This window comes from Pezoporus occidentalis, unplaced genomic scaffold, assembly GCF_034315485.1.
Source record: "Pezoporus occidentalis ecotype Australia unplaced genomic scaffold, CSIRO_AGI_Poc_V1 ctg13, whole genome shotgun sequence".
NCBI classification, from domain to species: domain Eukaryota; kingdom Metazoa; phylum Chordata; class Aves; order Psittaciformes; family Psittacidae; genus Pezoporus; species Pezoporus occidentalis.
This window is the reverse complement of record NW_026913103.1, coordinates 3,460,587-3,478,973: the sequence shown is the minus strand read 5'-3', so window position 1 is coordinate 3,478,973 and position 18,387 is coordinate 3,460,587. Positions and strand designations below refer to the sequence as shown.

The window sequence follows — 18,387 nt, the reverse complement described above, 5'->3', positions numbered from 1 at the left end:
ATCTACATTCAGGAATGTCTCCTAACTCATCATCAAAATAAAGTTTCTAGTCCCCCACAGTCTCCATCTGAATGGCAACTTTAGCCTTTAAAAACCACTATTATTGCATCAAGCTTTTGTTTTCCATTAGAAGGTGAAACTCATAACTGGAATTAGCATCAAATGTTAATTTTATTTAAGTACTTTTAATAGTGATTGCCATCAAAAAAGGCAGAACTTACTTGCAAAGTATAGCTAAACTTGCACAGTAAAAAAAAATTAAAAGCTGGTATGTAATAAATGTGAAAGAAGAATGATTTAGTCAGAAAGAAAATTAACATTGTTTTTCTTTCTAAAACTGAAAAAAGTATCATATTTGAGGCAGATAAAAATCATAATTAGGTTGAAAACTAACAAATTGAAAATGAAATAATCATGCATTCATAAGGAGGAAACAGTTTACTATATACCTGCAGGGCAATGGTATGAGTCACTTATTTGTTAATCACGTGACTCTGTTTCTGCAAATAAATGTGAATTTACAATGTATGATTCATCCAGTCCTGTAAGACTTATCTCAGAACAGTTCCAACAGAGTCGTGTTTGGGGAAGGAGTGTAGATCATCAGTGACAAATGCAGGGCCAACTTCACTAATTTAACTAACGCAAACAGATTTTATGATCTTTCAAAAACTTATTTGGGAAATCAAGAATACAAGAATTGTTATCACAAAACCCTAAACTCAGATTAATAATAAATAAAAATAAAGGTTATAAACATAAAATGGTAATGCTAATTTTTAATGAAACTTTCTGTTTCCACTTTTGATATTGATGATAGTACCATCTAAGGCTAAATACAATCTTCTCTATTAAGAGCTTTGGTTTTCCTTTTTTTGTCAGTTTGCTGATGCCTCCTTCTACTCATGAATACTTGTATAAGTTATTCTTAATTAAGCGAAAAGCCTGAAAAACAGTTTTTCTCATGCACAGGTCCACTTGGTCCACCAATTCTCCTTTGCCACTTGGCAAAAATCTTTAGTTAGTACTTAGACCATACAGAAAACAACATTTATAGTTATAAATAACACTGCAAAGATCCAAGATTGTAAATGGCAGTGAAGAAATGGAATACACAATGTCAATAACAGAAAGTGAATCATACTTCATTATTAAGAAATAAAGAATAATTAATTCACAAATAGTCCCATTAGTAGAAGTAATAACTGTGCTGAAGAAGCAAGTCTTTAGCCTTACCCAATAGGCCTTGAAACAATAATTTCAACTTGAGGTTCTGATTTTGATTCTAAAATAATGTTGTAAACTTCTTCATTTGTAGCTCCAGGCAAGGGTTTACCATTCCATTCTAGAACTTCATCTCCTTGAATTTAAAGAGAAGTTTATCTCATTTTCATATTCTTTCACAAAGAATTGCAAAACATTTGTGGAATCTATATAACCAAGTAACATTGCCCAAAATTAATTTGTGCTGAAACACAAAAAAAGTTTTTAAGACATTATGAAGGCTCCTTTCTCAGAACACAGCTACAATCGGTACACACAAAACACATTAAAGAAACCACTTGTACAAACGTACTAAGTATTTCCAAAATAATGAACATGTCATTGTGCTATGAAATGGAAGAGTCTTTTTAAAAGATCCTTTATTAACTAGTGGTAATAAACTTTGAAATCAGGTTAATCTTCAAAAATGAAAAAAAAAGTAACACTCAATACCTACTTTTAAGCCCTTAAAAATCAGGACATTTTATTACAATTTATATACTGTGTGTTTTGATTTGTCTACATGAAGAACAGTCTTCACTGTCAGTGTCAAACTAACCAAAAATAAAAGCAAGGAGGAAAAGGAGTAAGTCACTACTTCTTGAGGATTTTAGGGGGGAGGGGATGGGGGAAAACATGATGCGAAAGTTACCTTTCTTTTTCCAGCTTAGTATTTCTGGAATTTAAATAGTAAATACTTCAAAATGTATTTTGGCCCTAATATAAAATGGTGAAAAACTTTAAGTATAGTTTCTAAAGAAAGATCAGTACATACAATTAAACTGCAGGAAGCATAAGGGAAGTTTGCACTCACACCCCATCATATGCAGCAGTCAAAACTTTACAAACACTGTCTAATGACACAAATAACTTTCTTCACTATCAACATGCAAGCAATGTTTTTATGTTTATCAGGTTCAGTCAAGGAACAACCCTTCAGCTGCTGGCTCTGCTCCTTTTTGAGATCTAAGCCAAATGATCAAACTCATGCTTGTTAATAAGCCAAGAAAAACTATCCTAACTGAAGTCCTATCTATCAAAAGATGTGGGCTCAATTTCTCTTTATGCTCAGAAATTGTTAGTCTTTTTTCCCAAACAGTCTATATTTTGGTATTTTAAGAAAGGACTCCACTCTTCCACAGTGGAAAGAGTATTCCACTAGCTTTCAAACCAATTTGGCATTATTTAAGACATGAGGGCTTGCTGATGGCAGGCTTAGTAAATTATTGCTGACCCAGGTTTAATTTTCTAGTATGTTGTTTAGCTGAAATGGTTTTAAATTTTTGTATATTCATGTTATGCTGGGGGTGGGGACAGGACAGGGGGACAGGAATTAGATATTGCCTAGGAACTTCATTTAAAATTTATACAACTTAGTGAAAACACACACAGTTTCTTCTGTCATTCTGACTGTATTTTAATGCTAACAACTGTTATAAACTAACATGTTGATTTTCCCTAAAATAACATCTGTTTCCTTGAGAGATAATTGGCTTAATCTGGAGAAGCATACCAGGCATTAAGTGGAACGAGATGTGACCAGCTTTGCAGCACTCACAACTTAATAGCAAAAACCAACAGGGACATATGCTAAATTTCTAGCAATAAAAACCTAAACCTAACTTACACAGCAATTTATCTGTCATATTTTGAAGATGACAGAATACCTGAAACATGATTGAGAAGCCTGAAGAGAAACATGGAAGGTGTCTGTATTGCTATTTTAGGGGACTTTTTTTACTTTTTAGAGTCAGTTGGAAATCAAACAGGTGGAAAATAAAAATTGCCAAGATGATTAAACATAAGATCATCATAGTCAAAATGCTAAACTAACAGAAGTGGCTCCAGTTACTCTTACTGAAAACTAAATCCTAATGGGGACTTGAGTGAAATGTCGTTTCTGCTAGTTCTAACCAGATCACCATCCATCTTTTGCTCGCTTGTCCAACTTTTGATCTTTTTGACCCTTTCAAATTGTCTCTTTCATCTGAGATGCTGATTGTAAGGCTTACATTCTGATTTCTGCTCTCAGTAACAGGCATGGAAACAGGAAAACAATGTCCAGACACTCAAAACTTTGACATGTAAACTCCAACTGGACATGTCCAGTTTGTCAGTATTTCTCTTGTAGTAGAGGAACCCAAATTGGACACAGTACTCCAGATACAGCCTCATAAGCACTGAATAGAGAACAACAACCACTTCTCTCAAGCTGCTGACCACAATACTGCTAATACAGACTTGTACATGATTGGTGTTTGCTGCAAGGGTGTTTTGCTGACTCATGTTCAACTTACTGTCCTGCAGCATCTCCAGATGCTTTTCTGAAAAGCTGTTTTCTAGACGATTGGCTCCTAGTGCTTACTGTTGCACTGGGCTATTCTGCTCCTGATGCAAGGCTTCATATTTGCCTTTGTTAAAATTTATAAGGTTTGTACAATTACTCAAGGATTTATCAACTAGCCAAATTTTGGTGGTTTTTCATAAGGACAGAAAATAAAATAGCTTAGACTTAAAAAACAATCTAGACCAGTGATTAGAAATGTAGCATTTCAGCCCAAATAGCTCAAGATCAGTGGAGACTTATTTTCTTTAATAATAATAATAATCTGCACTGAAAATATATAAAGAATTATAATAATTGGTGTTACTAACCCCATCTATATTTATTTGGTAAAAAATATTATCAATGGCAAAACAAAGAAGGATATTTTCAGAGACTGATCATCTTTCCTATTTCTTTACTACTACTACTTGCTTCATGAAATTATCCTAAATTCATACAAGTTGTCATCAGAGCTTCTGGATTCCTAAGGAAGCACTGCACAGACTTTGTTTTTTTAAGAGGACACTTGGAAAGTAGCTGCTAGAGACATGGTAAAAATATAAACTGCTAATAAGTAACTTTGAAAAGCAACTGCTGCGGCATGGTTCTTGTTTCATTTAAGAGCTTGAAAAGTGGTAACAGCACAGCCACTTAGTTGTAAGTTCAATATAGACATCTTATATAAATGAAATATTTGAAGATCATTTTCTTGGGTTGTTTACCATTTTTATTTGTGACAATTTACACTGAAAGAAGCACTAATAAGGTCCACTGCGTACACAGTACATTACCATTCTAGTGACACTATAGTGCAAGTAAAGCAACTGCAGTGAACTTTGTTTGCCATAATGAAACAGTTTAAAAAAAAACACTTTGCATTGGTTCTATAGAGTATAACAAACATCTCCTGAACCAGCAAGCAAAAATTTACTAGTGACACTCAGTCCTGTCACCAGCACTTATCAGGATTGTCATTTTGCTCATAAATCAAGCAATTGGAGTCAATAACAAATTAGAAATGTAAGCAACTGTGGCATTCCATAACAACATTTTCATCCTGTATTTTAAAAAAATGATCATATCACATGACCAACGTTGATATAAATCAGCAGTTGCATTCCAAAGGCATAATTAAAAGACAGTATATGTTATATGCAACTGATTGATTTACCTGCTCTGAGATGTCCCACCACATCAGCCAAGCTACCTTTCTTCACTTTGGTAATGAAGGCACCGAGTCGTCCTAATTCTGTCATTTTTCCTCCAACAACCTAGTTAATCATAAATTTGTGAGTTTCCAAGCGACAAACCTGACATCATATCAAGCATCTGTTTTCAAATTAAACCTGAAATATGCATAAGCATATCTATTGTCCATTTGGGCTTCACAGAGGCTTAAAGATGAAGTTAGATAAAAAAGGCCAGATCTACTTGAAAAGAAGATGCAAAATGAATAAAACTGGGGCCGTTCAGCCTAAATAAGAGAAGACTGAGTGGAGACCTCATAGCAGACCTCCAGTATCTGAGGGGACCTACAAGGATGCTGGAGAGGGACTCTTCATTAGGGACTGTAGTGATAGGACAAGGGGTAATGGGTTAAAACTTAAACAGGGGAAGTTTAGGTTAGATAGAAGAATTCTGTACTGTGAGGGTGGTGAGGCACTGGAATGGGTTGCCCGGAGATGTGGTAAATGCTCCATCCCTGGCAGTGTTCAAGGCCAGGCTGGCCAGAGCCTTGGGCAACCTGGTCTAGTGGAAGGTGTCTCTGCCTGTGGCAGGGGGTTGAACTAGATGATCCTAAGGTCCTTTCCAACCCAAACCATTCTGTGAAATTCATATTCCTTTTAATGTTTGACTAACCAATCTTATGCAGATTGCTAAATATCAAAATTTGTTGCAGAAAGAATGTTTCTTACTAAATGACCACAAAGATGCACTTTTTTTTTGCAAATAGTCTGCAAGTGCTTAAGTTTAAATTGCAAGAGCACATCCAATTAAAACTTGAAGTTCATTTCCTACTAGGACCAAACTTTTTTCTCACATATTAAAAAACAAATAAAATTGCTTACTGCCAGCAAGAAGCAGCCTTTGTGCTACAGACTATGAGACATTTAGCAGGATGAAGCTGTTCTCAAATTCTGTATTCCCATGCCACACTATCTCACTTCAAGGTGGATAAATGGCTCTTACCCAGGACATACTACTATCAAGATCACAAAGTTCTTTCCTGATTTAACTCCCAACATGATAAGCAGAAGCGACAACCCACATCTCCATCACATGCAAGGGACTGAACTACCAGACAACTACATACAAGGAGGCCTTGGAATTGGACTCAGTCCTCAGTGAATGGGAATGTTTTATATATGACATTGTTGCTGTTCTCAGCGGGGAGAGGAAGACACCCAAATTAAATTCTCTCATCTTTGGAGCATGATGTAGTTAAAAATATACATGGAGAGAGAAATTCTTGAACTGGCACACTGTAGTCCCCACCACCTTCGGAAGTCACACTCTCTGTATGTGTTCTGGCAAAACAGGGACACGAACCTAAAAGTCCTCTACAGATGACTAATTTACGGATTTAAATAAAATGAACAGTGTTGCCAATGTCTTAATTTTATGGCACCAGATTAACTGGAATTACATTTAATACAATCTCTAGTATGTTTTAAGAGGTCTTTTTTGCAAATTTTTGTATAAATTTTTAGTTTCATTCTACAGAATTTCTGTTTCTGAATGGCTGCGTGGATTTTAAACACTGACCTTTGCATCCAGATGACATTTATGTATGTGGATTATGAGATTAATTACTTGACCGAAATGCAAACAGTAGAGCTAGAAAAGGCAGGACTCGATTAACGCACTGCAATGTGTAATATATGTTTGCAGATAGGAAGGTACATAAACATAGGCTTTTTGATCAGAACAGTTCAGCTCCTTTGCAACGAATAAGTGGAAGACTGCATAAAAGGGTTTTTATGCATACTCATTATATTTACATTCATAATTTATCTGTATAACTTTCCAAACTTACTAAAAATGAAGAATCTATTTTTATCAAATGACCACATAATTGGAGAGTCCTCTGATTTAAGGTGTTAGACCTCTAGGATAGTGGAAGTTTCTTTCATTTACCACATAAACCATGCAATACTTACTTTTAGCCCCAGTAATGCACCTGATTCTTTTGGCATGGTTGTTCTCTTGTTGAGAATAACACGCCCAATTAAGCGATCTCCCTCTTTAGAAGGCTGCCACGTTACGGGATGCTGTTAAAAAACCAAGCAGTGAAATTAAAGTGGAACCATCTTCCTGTATTTAGATGCACATTTATAAACCAATAAAATTTCTAGATCATTATGTCACAGGAGACACAAACATCCCTCAGATGTGTTACGTATCACACCTGAGGTCTCTATTATTATATCTGTTGGACTCTGACGTCATTAAATATTTATGTCCACTGTAAAACACCTCAGCACTAAGTCTACAGGTAGAATTATGATGTTCAAGGTTCAATACAATTAAACATTTAAAACATCCCTTAGGTAATAAAATTAAACTTCTATTTTTAAATTCCATGACCTGGGAAAGTTCATTCATAAATTCTGTTCTTTGGCATAATATACATGTTATTCAGCTCTACCATATGGGTTCAGTATAATAAAAAATTAAAAAAATCCGGATGATCCTATCCCACTCTAAGTCAACAGGAAAAGTTACTAATCTCTCCCAGAGCAGCATCATACTCACAGCTGCTTTTGTGGCATGCAGTGAAATCTAATATCATGTCTAGAAAAGAAGTTAATAGTTTAAATTCAGGCAATTTTACTAGTATATATTTTGATAAAAATTTCTGCCTGATTTCAATTTTCATGATTCACCAAATCAAATGTTCATATAATTTGCACAGAATAATTTTTCACAACAAAATTACTATGCTGAACTGAAATAATCAGCAAATATTTTCATTCATACTTACAAACCTCCTTTTTCCTATTTCTTACCGAACTAATGGGGGATGTCTCCCTGCTGTGCCACGTGGCAGGATCCAGCCAGTAATAATCCAAGTCACCTGGAAGAATATGAATAGAAAGAAATGTGTAATCTCTCAAACAGAGAAAGACATATTCAATGATTACTTCTGCAGGCATGAATCTTAACATGTAATAGTTTGAGGAAGCAAATACAAAACCTGCATTATGATTCAAAATTACCTTATATAAATTTGAAATCAATATAGCATAATAATTTAAAACCAAATTGATTTGGACCTCTGCTTTTTCATGAATGGCACCTCAGAACTGGCTGTGCACTCTGGCTGTTTTTTTACTTTGCCCAGTCATCTTTCAAGAATAGACCCCAATGCATCACATTCACAGCCCTCCTCCTCCCCTTGCTTCTTTAACACACACACGGGACTACAGCTAATGATGACACAAGAGAGAATATTCCACAAAATAGGCACTTAGCTATAGTTACAGACAGAACAGTCAGCCACACTCCAGAATCTGCAAAGTAGCTGATCAATACTATGACAAGGGGTACTGTACAGACAGAGGGCAGAAGAGCCATTCAAGGGCACCTGGGAAAACAGCCACACAAATAGAGAAAATAGTACCAACAGCAGGGTGCAATCTTCCATTTTGCTTGGCAGAAATTTATATGTACATCAAAAATAAACCCATGAATTACAGTGGTCTGGAAGCCACGAGCCCACAGGGCCAAGGAGGGGAACTTTGGGTTGGCTTTGGGAGAAAAGGCAGCAGAGTGTAACAGCACAAAGAGTATACTGCACTTATGGAAAGCTAAGGAAACCATAGTTTGAATAAATACATTACAGCTGTAGAAGGCTGTACAATTGGTAGCAAAAAACTACCAGCTTCCTTGGCAGTTGTCTGTGACAGAGGACTGATGTAACTGTACTTTGCGGAGGAAAAGGATGAGGCAGGAATTGCAAAAGGAAGAATACTGGACAATGCAACACGGAGCTTTTTTCTTTGCAAAGAAGGGCGAAGGCAATATTGGGAAGGACACAGGAAAATGATGCAGGCTAAACAGATCCAACAGAAGGGTAAAAGTGAGACTGCTAGAGCAGGAAGAAGCCCAAAGGATTTCTGTGGTAACATTAGTTTTAAACAGAATACACATATGAGCTCTGAGCCTTGGTGTTAATTCATCCATTTGGGCATTGCCACGGTGTATTAACAAAACTGCAATAGTGTCATTAGAAAGGAGAACCACAACTCTTTCTAATGCTGTCTTGCAATAACAGTAGTAAATAAAAGCTTGATTTGAAATAACCAAGAGATATTTTTTAAGTTACCTGAAAAATAGCAATTATTCTGCTAATTAGCTTACAATGCCTTTAAACATGTGAACAAACAAAACCATAATGAAAACAAAATCTAAACTATCACTTCAGAGGTTAGTTTTAGACCCTGAAGTAAACACTGTCACCTTGCACTGAGGTTTGTATCAATGCCTATAGGGGCCTATAGGGATGCTGGGGAAGGACTCTTCCTTAGGGACTGTAGTGATAGGACAAGAGATAACGGGTTAAAACTTAAACAGGGGAAGTTTAGATTGGATATAAGGAAGAAATTCTTTCCTGTTAGGGTGGTGAGGCACTGGAATGGGTTGCCCAGGGAGGCTGTGAATGCTCCATCCCTGGCAGTGTTCAAGACTAGGTTGGACGAGGCCTTGGTTGACATAGTTTAGTGTGAGATGTTCCTGCCCATGGCAGGCAGGTTGGAACTTGATGATCTTAACATCCTTTCCAACCCTAACTATTCTGTGATTCTATGATTTTATAATGCCTGCATTTCAGGCATTTTTTCATGTTCACTTGGGCAGAGGACTTTGGTGATTTGAAATATGTTAGTGGAACAGTTCAATAATACTGGTTTTGAATTCACAAGTGACTATTTTTTATTTTTTTTTTTCAAGTCTTTAAATTATTATGTTCCAGAGTTAGTTTTCGGTACAGAACAACTCTTTACATGCTTTCCTAACAACATTCCTACAGACTCCTCAGGGATCATTTAAAAGATGCTAGGTAAAAATCCTACTATATCATTAAAGTCAGTTATTGCGGATACCCTCCTCGCTCCTGATAGGCTCTATATCATCAGAAAACATTTCATTTATTACGTGCACTTCAGGCAATACATCTTCACTAACATTTTATAAAAAACATCTCTGTAATGCTACTATTGGATCACTACTCTTATCAGCACACAGGCATCCAACAGAAACCCAAATAAAGCACACTTCTAGAAAGAAAAAAAGACATACATTTACATTAATACTTTAATATTTTTCACTTTCTGCAAGTATTTAGATGCCGATTATGAAATAAGAGCTGTATCATTCTATAACCCATAAAATCTTTAATAGCTTACCATCTACATAATTATATGCACAAGCTTATTTTTAAACAGCTTATTATTATCATACGCTTAACCGCATGAGGCAGTTTGTGGTTGCATTACCTAACTGCTGTCCTGCAATTCTGGAGAGCTTAACTTCATATTTTATTTTTAGCATTGCTCCTTGCACCTTTATAGACTTCAAAATTGCAACAAGAACAACAAATCCATGAACCAGACTGCCACCCCAAGCGCCAGAAGTAAACTGGTACCTGGGGCACAGAGCTCTCCAATTTTCATTAATGGACTCAACAGTAACACCAAACAGCAGCTCTCTGCTGGATGAGCTGGCCTGCCACAGGCAAAGCACAACACATTTTCCCTCCATCTTTCACAGCTATTTGCTCAGCAATAGAGAAATGTTCATGCAGGAATAAATGTCAGCTCCACCATGCAGATGTTTGTGTCCAAGTTCTGAAATCCTTTTTGCTCTTGTCCCTATTGCTCCCTGCTCAATTTTTGTCCTTCCCCAGCTTCAGCTTCTGGGCCTCAGTTTCTTTGCTGTTCTTCCTCCTGTTTATTGCATATCCATGGCCACTTGATTCATGCCACTAGCATCCTTCCCCACCAAGTTCCTGCAAAGTCCTCTTATGTGTCTTCTGTCTTGGCTAGTTTTCCCATCCCCACCAACTACCTACCCTTTGCTGCTTTTCTTCCCTGTCCATTTTGTTGCCATCATTCATCTGCTGTCTCCTGTTTCTGGCTTTGGTGTCCTTTCTTTATGTTGTGTATTTAACTCCCTTCTTCCCCTCACCCCTTGATACTAATCACCCCCTCCTCCCCATACCTAAACCTTCAGCTTCTGTCCCTTTCACCCTTCCTGTCTGTTCTGCACTTTCAAGTCATCAGCTATGTCCTATGCAGCCTCCCCTGGCTTTTTTGCTTTCTGATCTCAGAAGCTGAGTGCAGGAACTGCACTGTGCTGCTCTGCTGAGGTGGAGCATGGACATTATGCTGAGAAAGCATAAAGGTAGCTATCAAATTTAAAATCTTGATTGACAGTGATAGGTCTACATGCAAAAATGCATGAACTGGGGTTAAAAAATGTCCACATTCTTGAAAAATTACTTAATTTTAAGAGTCCTATTAAAATTCAGTTCAATGCAGAGCACCGGCATACAAACTTTTGGCTGAATCTGCAGCTGTAAAAAGGAGCTGACAATAGAAAATGTCAGTTAATCTATATTCATAAACACCTACAGAATATGTGAATTAAAACATGAAGGAACAAAACCCCCAACTGAGCTTTAAAAATATTTTATGCCAGCAACACTGACACAAGGGTCTTGACATCTGCAGTTCAGTTCTCTGTTACAGCTATGCTTCAAAAAAAACAGTTTCTCCTTGATCATCCTATGTCATTGCTATTCTTTACTTAACACCTATTTATGCTATTCTTGCACTGTCATACTATTTGCTTAATTACACAAAATAATTTTACTGAACTAGTATTGCAGAGACTCGAGAATTGGTAAACAATATGCAAAAACTTACAATCTAAGAGCACAGCTTAAGAATTTCAGGTGTTCTCAAAACCACCCCACCAAAACTCACAACAAACCCCCCTATACACAGTGTACTCTCTCCAGTGGTAAAAGTCACTAAAAAAACCCACAGTAAAATAAGACAAATTTAAAACATTATGGATAAGAAAAAACAACTTTTCTATGGAGCAAATAATTGATATAGAGGCTTAAACTCCTTTTAAACACTTTCTAAAAAATACTTTAGAAGTATCAAAAATTTAAACATAAGACCCTATGAAAATATTATTTTTTATATTACTGATATATTTCTAAAACATATAAAACATATTTCAACTTAGAGCATATTATTAAAAATGTATCTGCAGTTATAATGCACAATTTACTTATGACGTATGGAGTGAAACAAGTACATATTTATACAACCTTTTTTCCTGAGGGAATAATTCAGAAGTTGCATCCTGCCAGCAATTAAATATTTTTCCTATTAACATGCTGCTGCTCGATTATTTTACTCTTGGACAAAGAGCTATTATCAAAAATCTAATTTCAAGACACAAATGTGTTCAGTTTTTTTCTGTGAAAGTCTTTTGCAGTCTTCGATCAAATTTCAAGACAGGGAATAAAACTCTCAAATTGCTGTTGATTTTATATCTGCAACATGCCTGTCTTCAAAATAAAGGGAAAGCAAAATTCATAGCACCAAACCTGCATTTTCTCTAAAATACTCCATCTTCAGCAGCACTACCCATACCAAAAGCTAGTGCTGGGATTCTGTGGTTTTAAGTGAGACCCTGCAAAGCTAAGAAGTGCTGGAAATGGCAACCTTGTCTCTCTCGCAAAGCCAAAACAAGCTCAAGAAAGTCCATTATTGTGTATGACCAGCCATGGTGATTTCCAGAGAGTCCTGAATACCAAAGATAAAATAACCCTAGATGTTTCCAGACCCCAAATCCATCCCAGCTGCATTCAGACTGCTATTCAGCAAAGAATGCACTTCTGGTGTTTTGCTCAAAACCAGATGCACTAGATTTGCAGCAGTTACTTAAGACAAGAAACAGTCTAATGATAAGAGTCAGTCAGCCCATGTTGGGCACTTACTTGAGCCTAACATGTAGCTGCTAAGCAGTTCTATCATGTAACTAGGAAACTTAACCAATTATTTTCAGAGGTGGCATTTAAAATTATGGTACAAACTGTCTTCCTGTATAGCCAGGCTAGATCACTGTAATTAACATATGCAATGGTAATTTATTTGCCTTTGTTAATTTTTAAGAGTCAAATATAGCCTGCATTAAACAGACAATAAAGATTTATCAAAGACCTAGAGCATCCTCTGTTATATCTTCCACAGTGCCTATGAAACTGGATCAGTAACTTATGGAAATGATCACTAGATACCATATATTAAGCTACAGAATGTTTTAACAAACATAAAGATTCTCCATGTATCAGCTTGATTGCCTTCCTCCTTCGTAGCTTGAGTTTTCATGCGTTACAAGACCACTCAGCGTGCTCTTGGTAAATGTGTTCAGCACACTATTATTACCAACAAAAACATCCATCTTCTGTTACAGATGTGATAGGTCATATTGTTAAGCAAGAAAGTACTTCTATGCCCAAGAAAAAAAAAAAAAAAGATACTAATCACATTATCATGTTAGAAAACTAGTTCAGTGTATAAACAATGTATGTTTAAATCATTCTAGTCAAGCTGCTAACTAACCACATAAAGAGAAAATACACAAGTACCCAGCTTGACAGACAGACCTAGCATCTAAGTGGAAAGAATCTAAGAATTCAAAAGCTACCTACTTATTTATACAGAAAGCATCACAAAAATGCTCATTATCTCCTTCCTCTCAAATCAACGCACTTCAGATACCTACAGTTAAGAACTTAAATCCTTGCAGAATGAGGTCTGTGTTTTACCAATTACACAGTTAAAGGGCAGGCTGGCTCATGCAGTATGAGGGAAGAATACAGCATGTGACTGTGACGTTTAGGTTTTATTTTGTGCAGAAAATACATAATCACATTGGGTTTAAATTCCCTGCTGGCACATGTCCTAAACTCTGAAAACTAACATTCTGTAAGTTCAAATAAAGACTAGCACTCCATACAAGTGACAGCTTCTGTGCACAATACTCGTATTTGGGGTACAGATCTGGCACACATGCCTGTGACCCCAATAGCTGCCAAAGCTGGAGCCAGCCTCTCAGATCATTCAGCTCAATATAACAAGTTTCTTATCCACATATTTATGCAGCAAAACTTCTGTATTTTATAGATTGTGACTTTTTTTTTTAATTAGTACATTTTACACTTTCAGAAGAAAGTACTACACTTGTGTTCTTTGATGGCTTAAGAATTTTTCTCCAAGAACTTTTCTCTAAAGTAATACTTGCAAAAGGACTTTCAACACAAAAACATCTGGGCCCATCTGAACATTCCACAATGTGAACTTCCTACCTGAATCATTTCAGTGTTGTTAGAAAGCTGTATGGATTACTAAAAGCGAGGATTACTAATCTTGCCAACTGAAAACTTGAAGCCAAAAATCATGACCTATCTGGTCAAATAGCAAGCTGATGATTTCTGAATGTTTCTAAAACTTTTAATATGAACACAAGTTCATATTGTGATATGAACTTGCAACAAGGAAGCTATTCTAAATTTCCTGAACCTCTAGGGAGTCTGCTCATGTGACTCCCTGAGACAACACTATTTAGTCCCTTTATTCAAACACTGATGGTGTTGAAGAGCTCATTAACCCTTTCCAGCTAGATGCTTATTTTTATCCCAGAGACTGTCCAAAATGTTATTCTGAGGATGTGTAAGTCTTATTGTAAGCATGTGAGTCCAAGAATATATGCACTTCGCAAAGGGATGGCCCCCAGAAAACTGTCTTCAGAAGGTCTTCAGAAAGCTTTTCAAGTGTTGATGAACCTGGAGAGACTCAGCGATGAAAATACTAAACAACATACATGAACTCCCATTAATCTGAAAAGTTCTTTTAAAAACCTTATTAAACATTTTCTTGAGGATACCAGAAAACATGGTTCTCAGCATCAAGAACATCAAATCAGCAAGCAAACATTTAATTGATTTTTTGACACTGTGGTATCTAAAGATTTAAGAAAACTCTTTTTTTGTCTCAGTGCTAGCTCCAAGTGCTGATTTTGCTGACTTTGATTACTCTCTTGAATGGAAAATAATTCTGTAGCTGGATGGATGGGTGGATGGATGGATGGATGGATGGATGGATGGATGGATGGATGGAGATCTCCTTTATGAAATGTAGAGCTTTTTAGAATAAATCTGGTTTTGCTAACTAATTCTAATTCAATATTGACACTAGCTTGTGTTAGCAGTTTTATCTGAGTTCCTTTCCTTTTGCATATTATAAACCCTGTTTTTGATTTGGCATGATCTCTTGATAATATTTCTGTTCAGTGTAGGATGAAATTTGCAAAACGCAGGAGAAGTTATCTCAAAATATCAGACGGGTTAGTAATTTTGGAGACATGGTGTCGTGGTTTAAAACCAGTCAGGCAGCTCTCCTGGACACTAAAAGCCTGACCAGCTCTTAATAACTTTTCTGCTGTTCTGAAAGAGCTGCCAGCACTTCAAGTATGCCGTGCTGTTCTTCAGATAACACATTTTATTTTTCCCTGTTTTTTTTTTTTTTTTTGGTTTGGTTTCTCTTTGGGGTTCTGTTTTTGGTTTTGCTTGAGTTTTTTTGGGTTAGGGGGTTGTTTTGTTGGGGGAGGGGGGGGGGATGTTTTTGGTTTGGTTTCATTGCCTTTTACAGAGAGCTGGGAGAAAGTATTTTTAAAAGCCCATATAGGCAAAATAGCTTAAAAAGTTTTCAGCTATTTAAGTGTGGGGCATGTGGTGGTTTGGGGGTTGGGGTTATTTTATTTTTGGTGGGGTAATATGGGAGGGGGGTTGGGGAAGGTTACTGGTTGATTGCGAGTGTGTGTTTTCTTCCCTCCTTCTTCCCCCCATGGATATTTAAAACCAATTGAGCTGAGTAGGTGTTAACTGCAAACAAAGGTAATATTTTCATTTTGGTCTCTTCCGATATTTTTCCCCTAAAAAAAAAAACAAACAAACAAACAAAAAAAAAAAAGATTCAGTTGAATATTCTTTATCTTAATATTTGTTAAAGGCTGATTTATTAATGAATTATAATTCAAAAATCAAAGCTGAAAGCAGATTCTCCTCAACCCCCAGGGTGTATCTACACTGCCAGAGTACATAAGAATCTTTACAAGGATAAGCAAAACATTAAAAAGTGTAAGCTTGTGAAAGAGCCTTAGAAGTCCCAAGGATACAATGCCCAGTGAGGTATCAGTGGCCTGGTAGCACCCACTGCAAAAATGGTGACCAAAATGGGCTATGGCCAGGGAGCCATATTTGAAAATGTGGGGGAAGAAGAAAAGCATTTCTGCTCAGATAAAGAAGGTAATTCACAGTGTTTATAAACATCCTCATAGAAACGGCAGCAACTGGGAACAAGGCTTTTCCTTATCTGCAGGACCACAGGAACGGGAAGGCAGAAAGACAGTAACCCTTTCTGTTGAATGTCACGAACTCAGTCATGCAGAGCTGCACAAGTCACTTCAGAAATAACAGATTATATTTTGTAATCAAATTTTGATTTCACTTTCACGAAAATTGAAGGAGAATATTAATCCCAAATATTACAATGCAAATGAAAGTTTGAGGAGGAAAAGTTCCTAGTTGTCCCAATCTTCAGAACTGTACAAGGAAAGGCAGCACATTAAATGGATCATGATTAAAGAGAAAAACACAGCAGTACCATGGTGGGGGACCTATTCCAGAACACCACATTAGGAAGATTAGAGCCTAGTGAGGGGCTTGGGTGTTTTTTGTTTTGTTGTTTGGGGGAGGAGTGGTTAATTGTTTTTATCATAAGCATTCATCAGAATCCTCCATTATGCTGCATTTGAAGATAACAAGAGGTTTTAAAGGTTTTCATTTCTCCAGTTCAGAGGGGAATACTGTAGGAAGAATCCTTGGAGCACAAAATGAGAGATCACTGACACTAGGAAAACAACTAGCAAAGGACCTTTGAAGCTTTGCTTTCCACCAGTAGAGAAGAAATAGTGAAGAATATGAAAGTGAATAAACTTTGTCACCTTTAAAATGGGAATGAAGCTGAGCAGAATTAAAATCCAAAACGTTCCTATAAAAAGAAAACAAAAAAAAACCCCAACCAACAACCCAAAACCAAACCCCACAACAAAACCAAAACACCCCAACTTTAGAGAAAATACGGAAGCAGCCATGACAGCAAAAGGAGTCCAGCAATCACAGAAGCACTTGAATAAATAATACCAATATCAGAAGTAGAACCAGGCAAATACAGAAGAAGAAAAAAATGCAGTCAAAGACTGACCAGATAAGTCATAAATATTTCATTTGCTAGAAGAAGGTGAACAATCAGCAAGAATTTGCCTAGGAGAGAGTAATATCACCCAGTGATAGGGTACCTGGAAGCATACAAGACAAAATTAATGCAAACAGCAAAGTATGCAAAAACAATCGAGATCATTCTGCAAATATTTAGACCTTGGTACTTAGTATCCGGTACCAAGCAGTAAGACTACCTAGATATAGTACACTCTAGGCTAATTCAGTTAGTCCTGGAATACTTACAGACCTATCTGAAGCTACCTCACTACCAGAAACAATTATTTCCTGAGAATCTGGGGAGTACGGATGAAGTTCCACTAAACTAAGAAATGGCAAACACAGCACATATCTTTAAAGGACAGGGGAGGCAAAGAGGGACTAGAAATTGTAGTCCAGTTAACTTAGTATCAATTCCTGAAAAAAACGCTATAACAAAACAAGTCACCTTCAGGATAGCAAGAGAAGAGACAAGACCTAAAAAAATCCAAAGTGCCGATAATAACCCAATGTCATTTCCTACCACTGCAGTAACACAGGTTACAGCAGATGTCTAGTATCTTGAGTTGAGCAGGACTTTTGTTTATGAGCATGCCACGCTAGAGTCACACCAGAAAAAATATCTAAATAAAACCAGCATAAGGTGAAAAAGCTATTTAGAAAAGCATATTCTAAACTGCTAAAATTGGTAACAAAAAAAACCAAAGTATTCATTAAGCAGTCTGTCACGTTTGTCTGAGATACAGGAATAGTCAACACTCACATTACCATTCTAGATAATAAACCAGAAACATATTAGATTCATAGGTAACTTGACTACAAGGAGAAATGAATGGCTAGTTACAGGACACTAGGACTGGTCTTCAAAGCTACCCTGACAAACTGAAAATAGGAACTGGAAAAAAAGACGACTCAGTGAAGGGCAGACAAGGAAATGGCTCCACACTAGGACCAGGATAAACTGGTATAGAAATAGGGAAAGTCAGTCAACCAGTTAAGGACTAGGTGTGCAGAAGATGATGGGATGGATGTAATCTATCACAGTGGTAATAAGAGAGGATAGCATACAAGTCTTGCTGCTGTCTGAAAACTACCGCCCTTGAGGGGTTGGCGAGAGGCCAGGCTCAGGTGCCTTGTCTAAAACCTTTTACCAAAACCCCCTACAGGTGAAACTGATGGAGAACTTAAGGTTTTGATGGTGGTGGTTTTGGGTTTTGCTTTTACTCTGCATCATGGTTTGACTGCTGGGCACCTTCACACGTAATCAACACCCTGACATGAAAGTGACCTTGATGACAGCTCAGTCTCTCAGGTTCTCCTCTTGCAGTACACAGATTAATTATCAAAGTGGAATATTTAACTGAACTGTAGTTATGAGGGAGAGATGAGTGAAATTTAATGGCCAGAGAGATACAGATGGTCTGGTTTAATAATCCTT

The 18,387-nt window shown here is 36.8% G+C and overlaps 1 protein-coding gene across 24 annotated transcripts in view; it reads right to left on the bottom strand.

Annotated features, from left to right (window-relative positions):
• RIMS1 (regulating synaptic membrane exocytosis 1) overlaps positions 1-18,387 on the bottom strand; it is a 298,011-nt gene that overhangs the window by 119,038 nt on the left and 160,586 nt on the right. For all 24 annotated transcript variants that reach the window (XM_062608169.1, XM_062608171.1, XM_062608174.1 and 21 more), the window contains 4 exons: positions 7,600-7,667; positions 6,751-6,861; positions 4,761-4,860; positions 1,237-1,360 (listed from right to left, as the gene is read on the bottom strand). In XM_062608169.1, the coding sequence (XP_062464153.1) occupies positions 1,237-1,360; positions 4,761-4,860; positions 6,751-6,861; positions 7,600-7,667 (403 nt within the window). The remainder of the gene's footprint in view (positions 1-1,236; positions 1,361-4,760; positions 4,861-6,750; positions 6,862-7,599; positions 7,668-18,387) is intronic.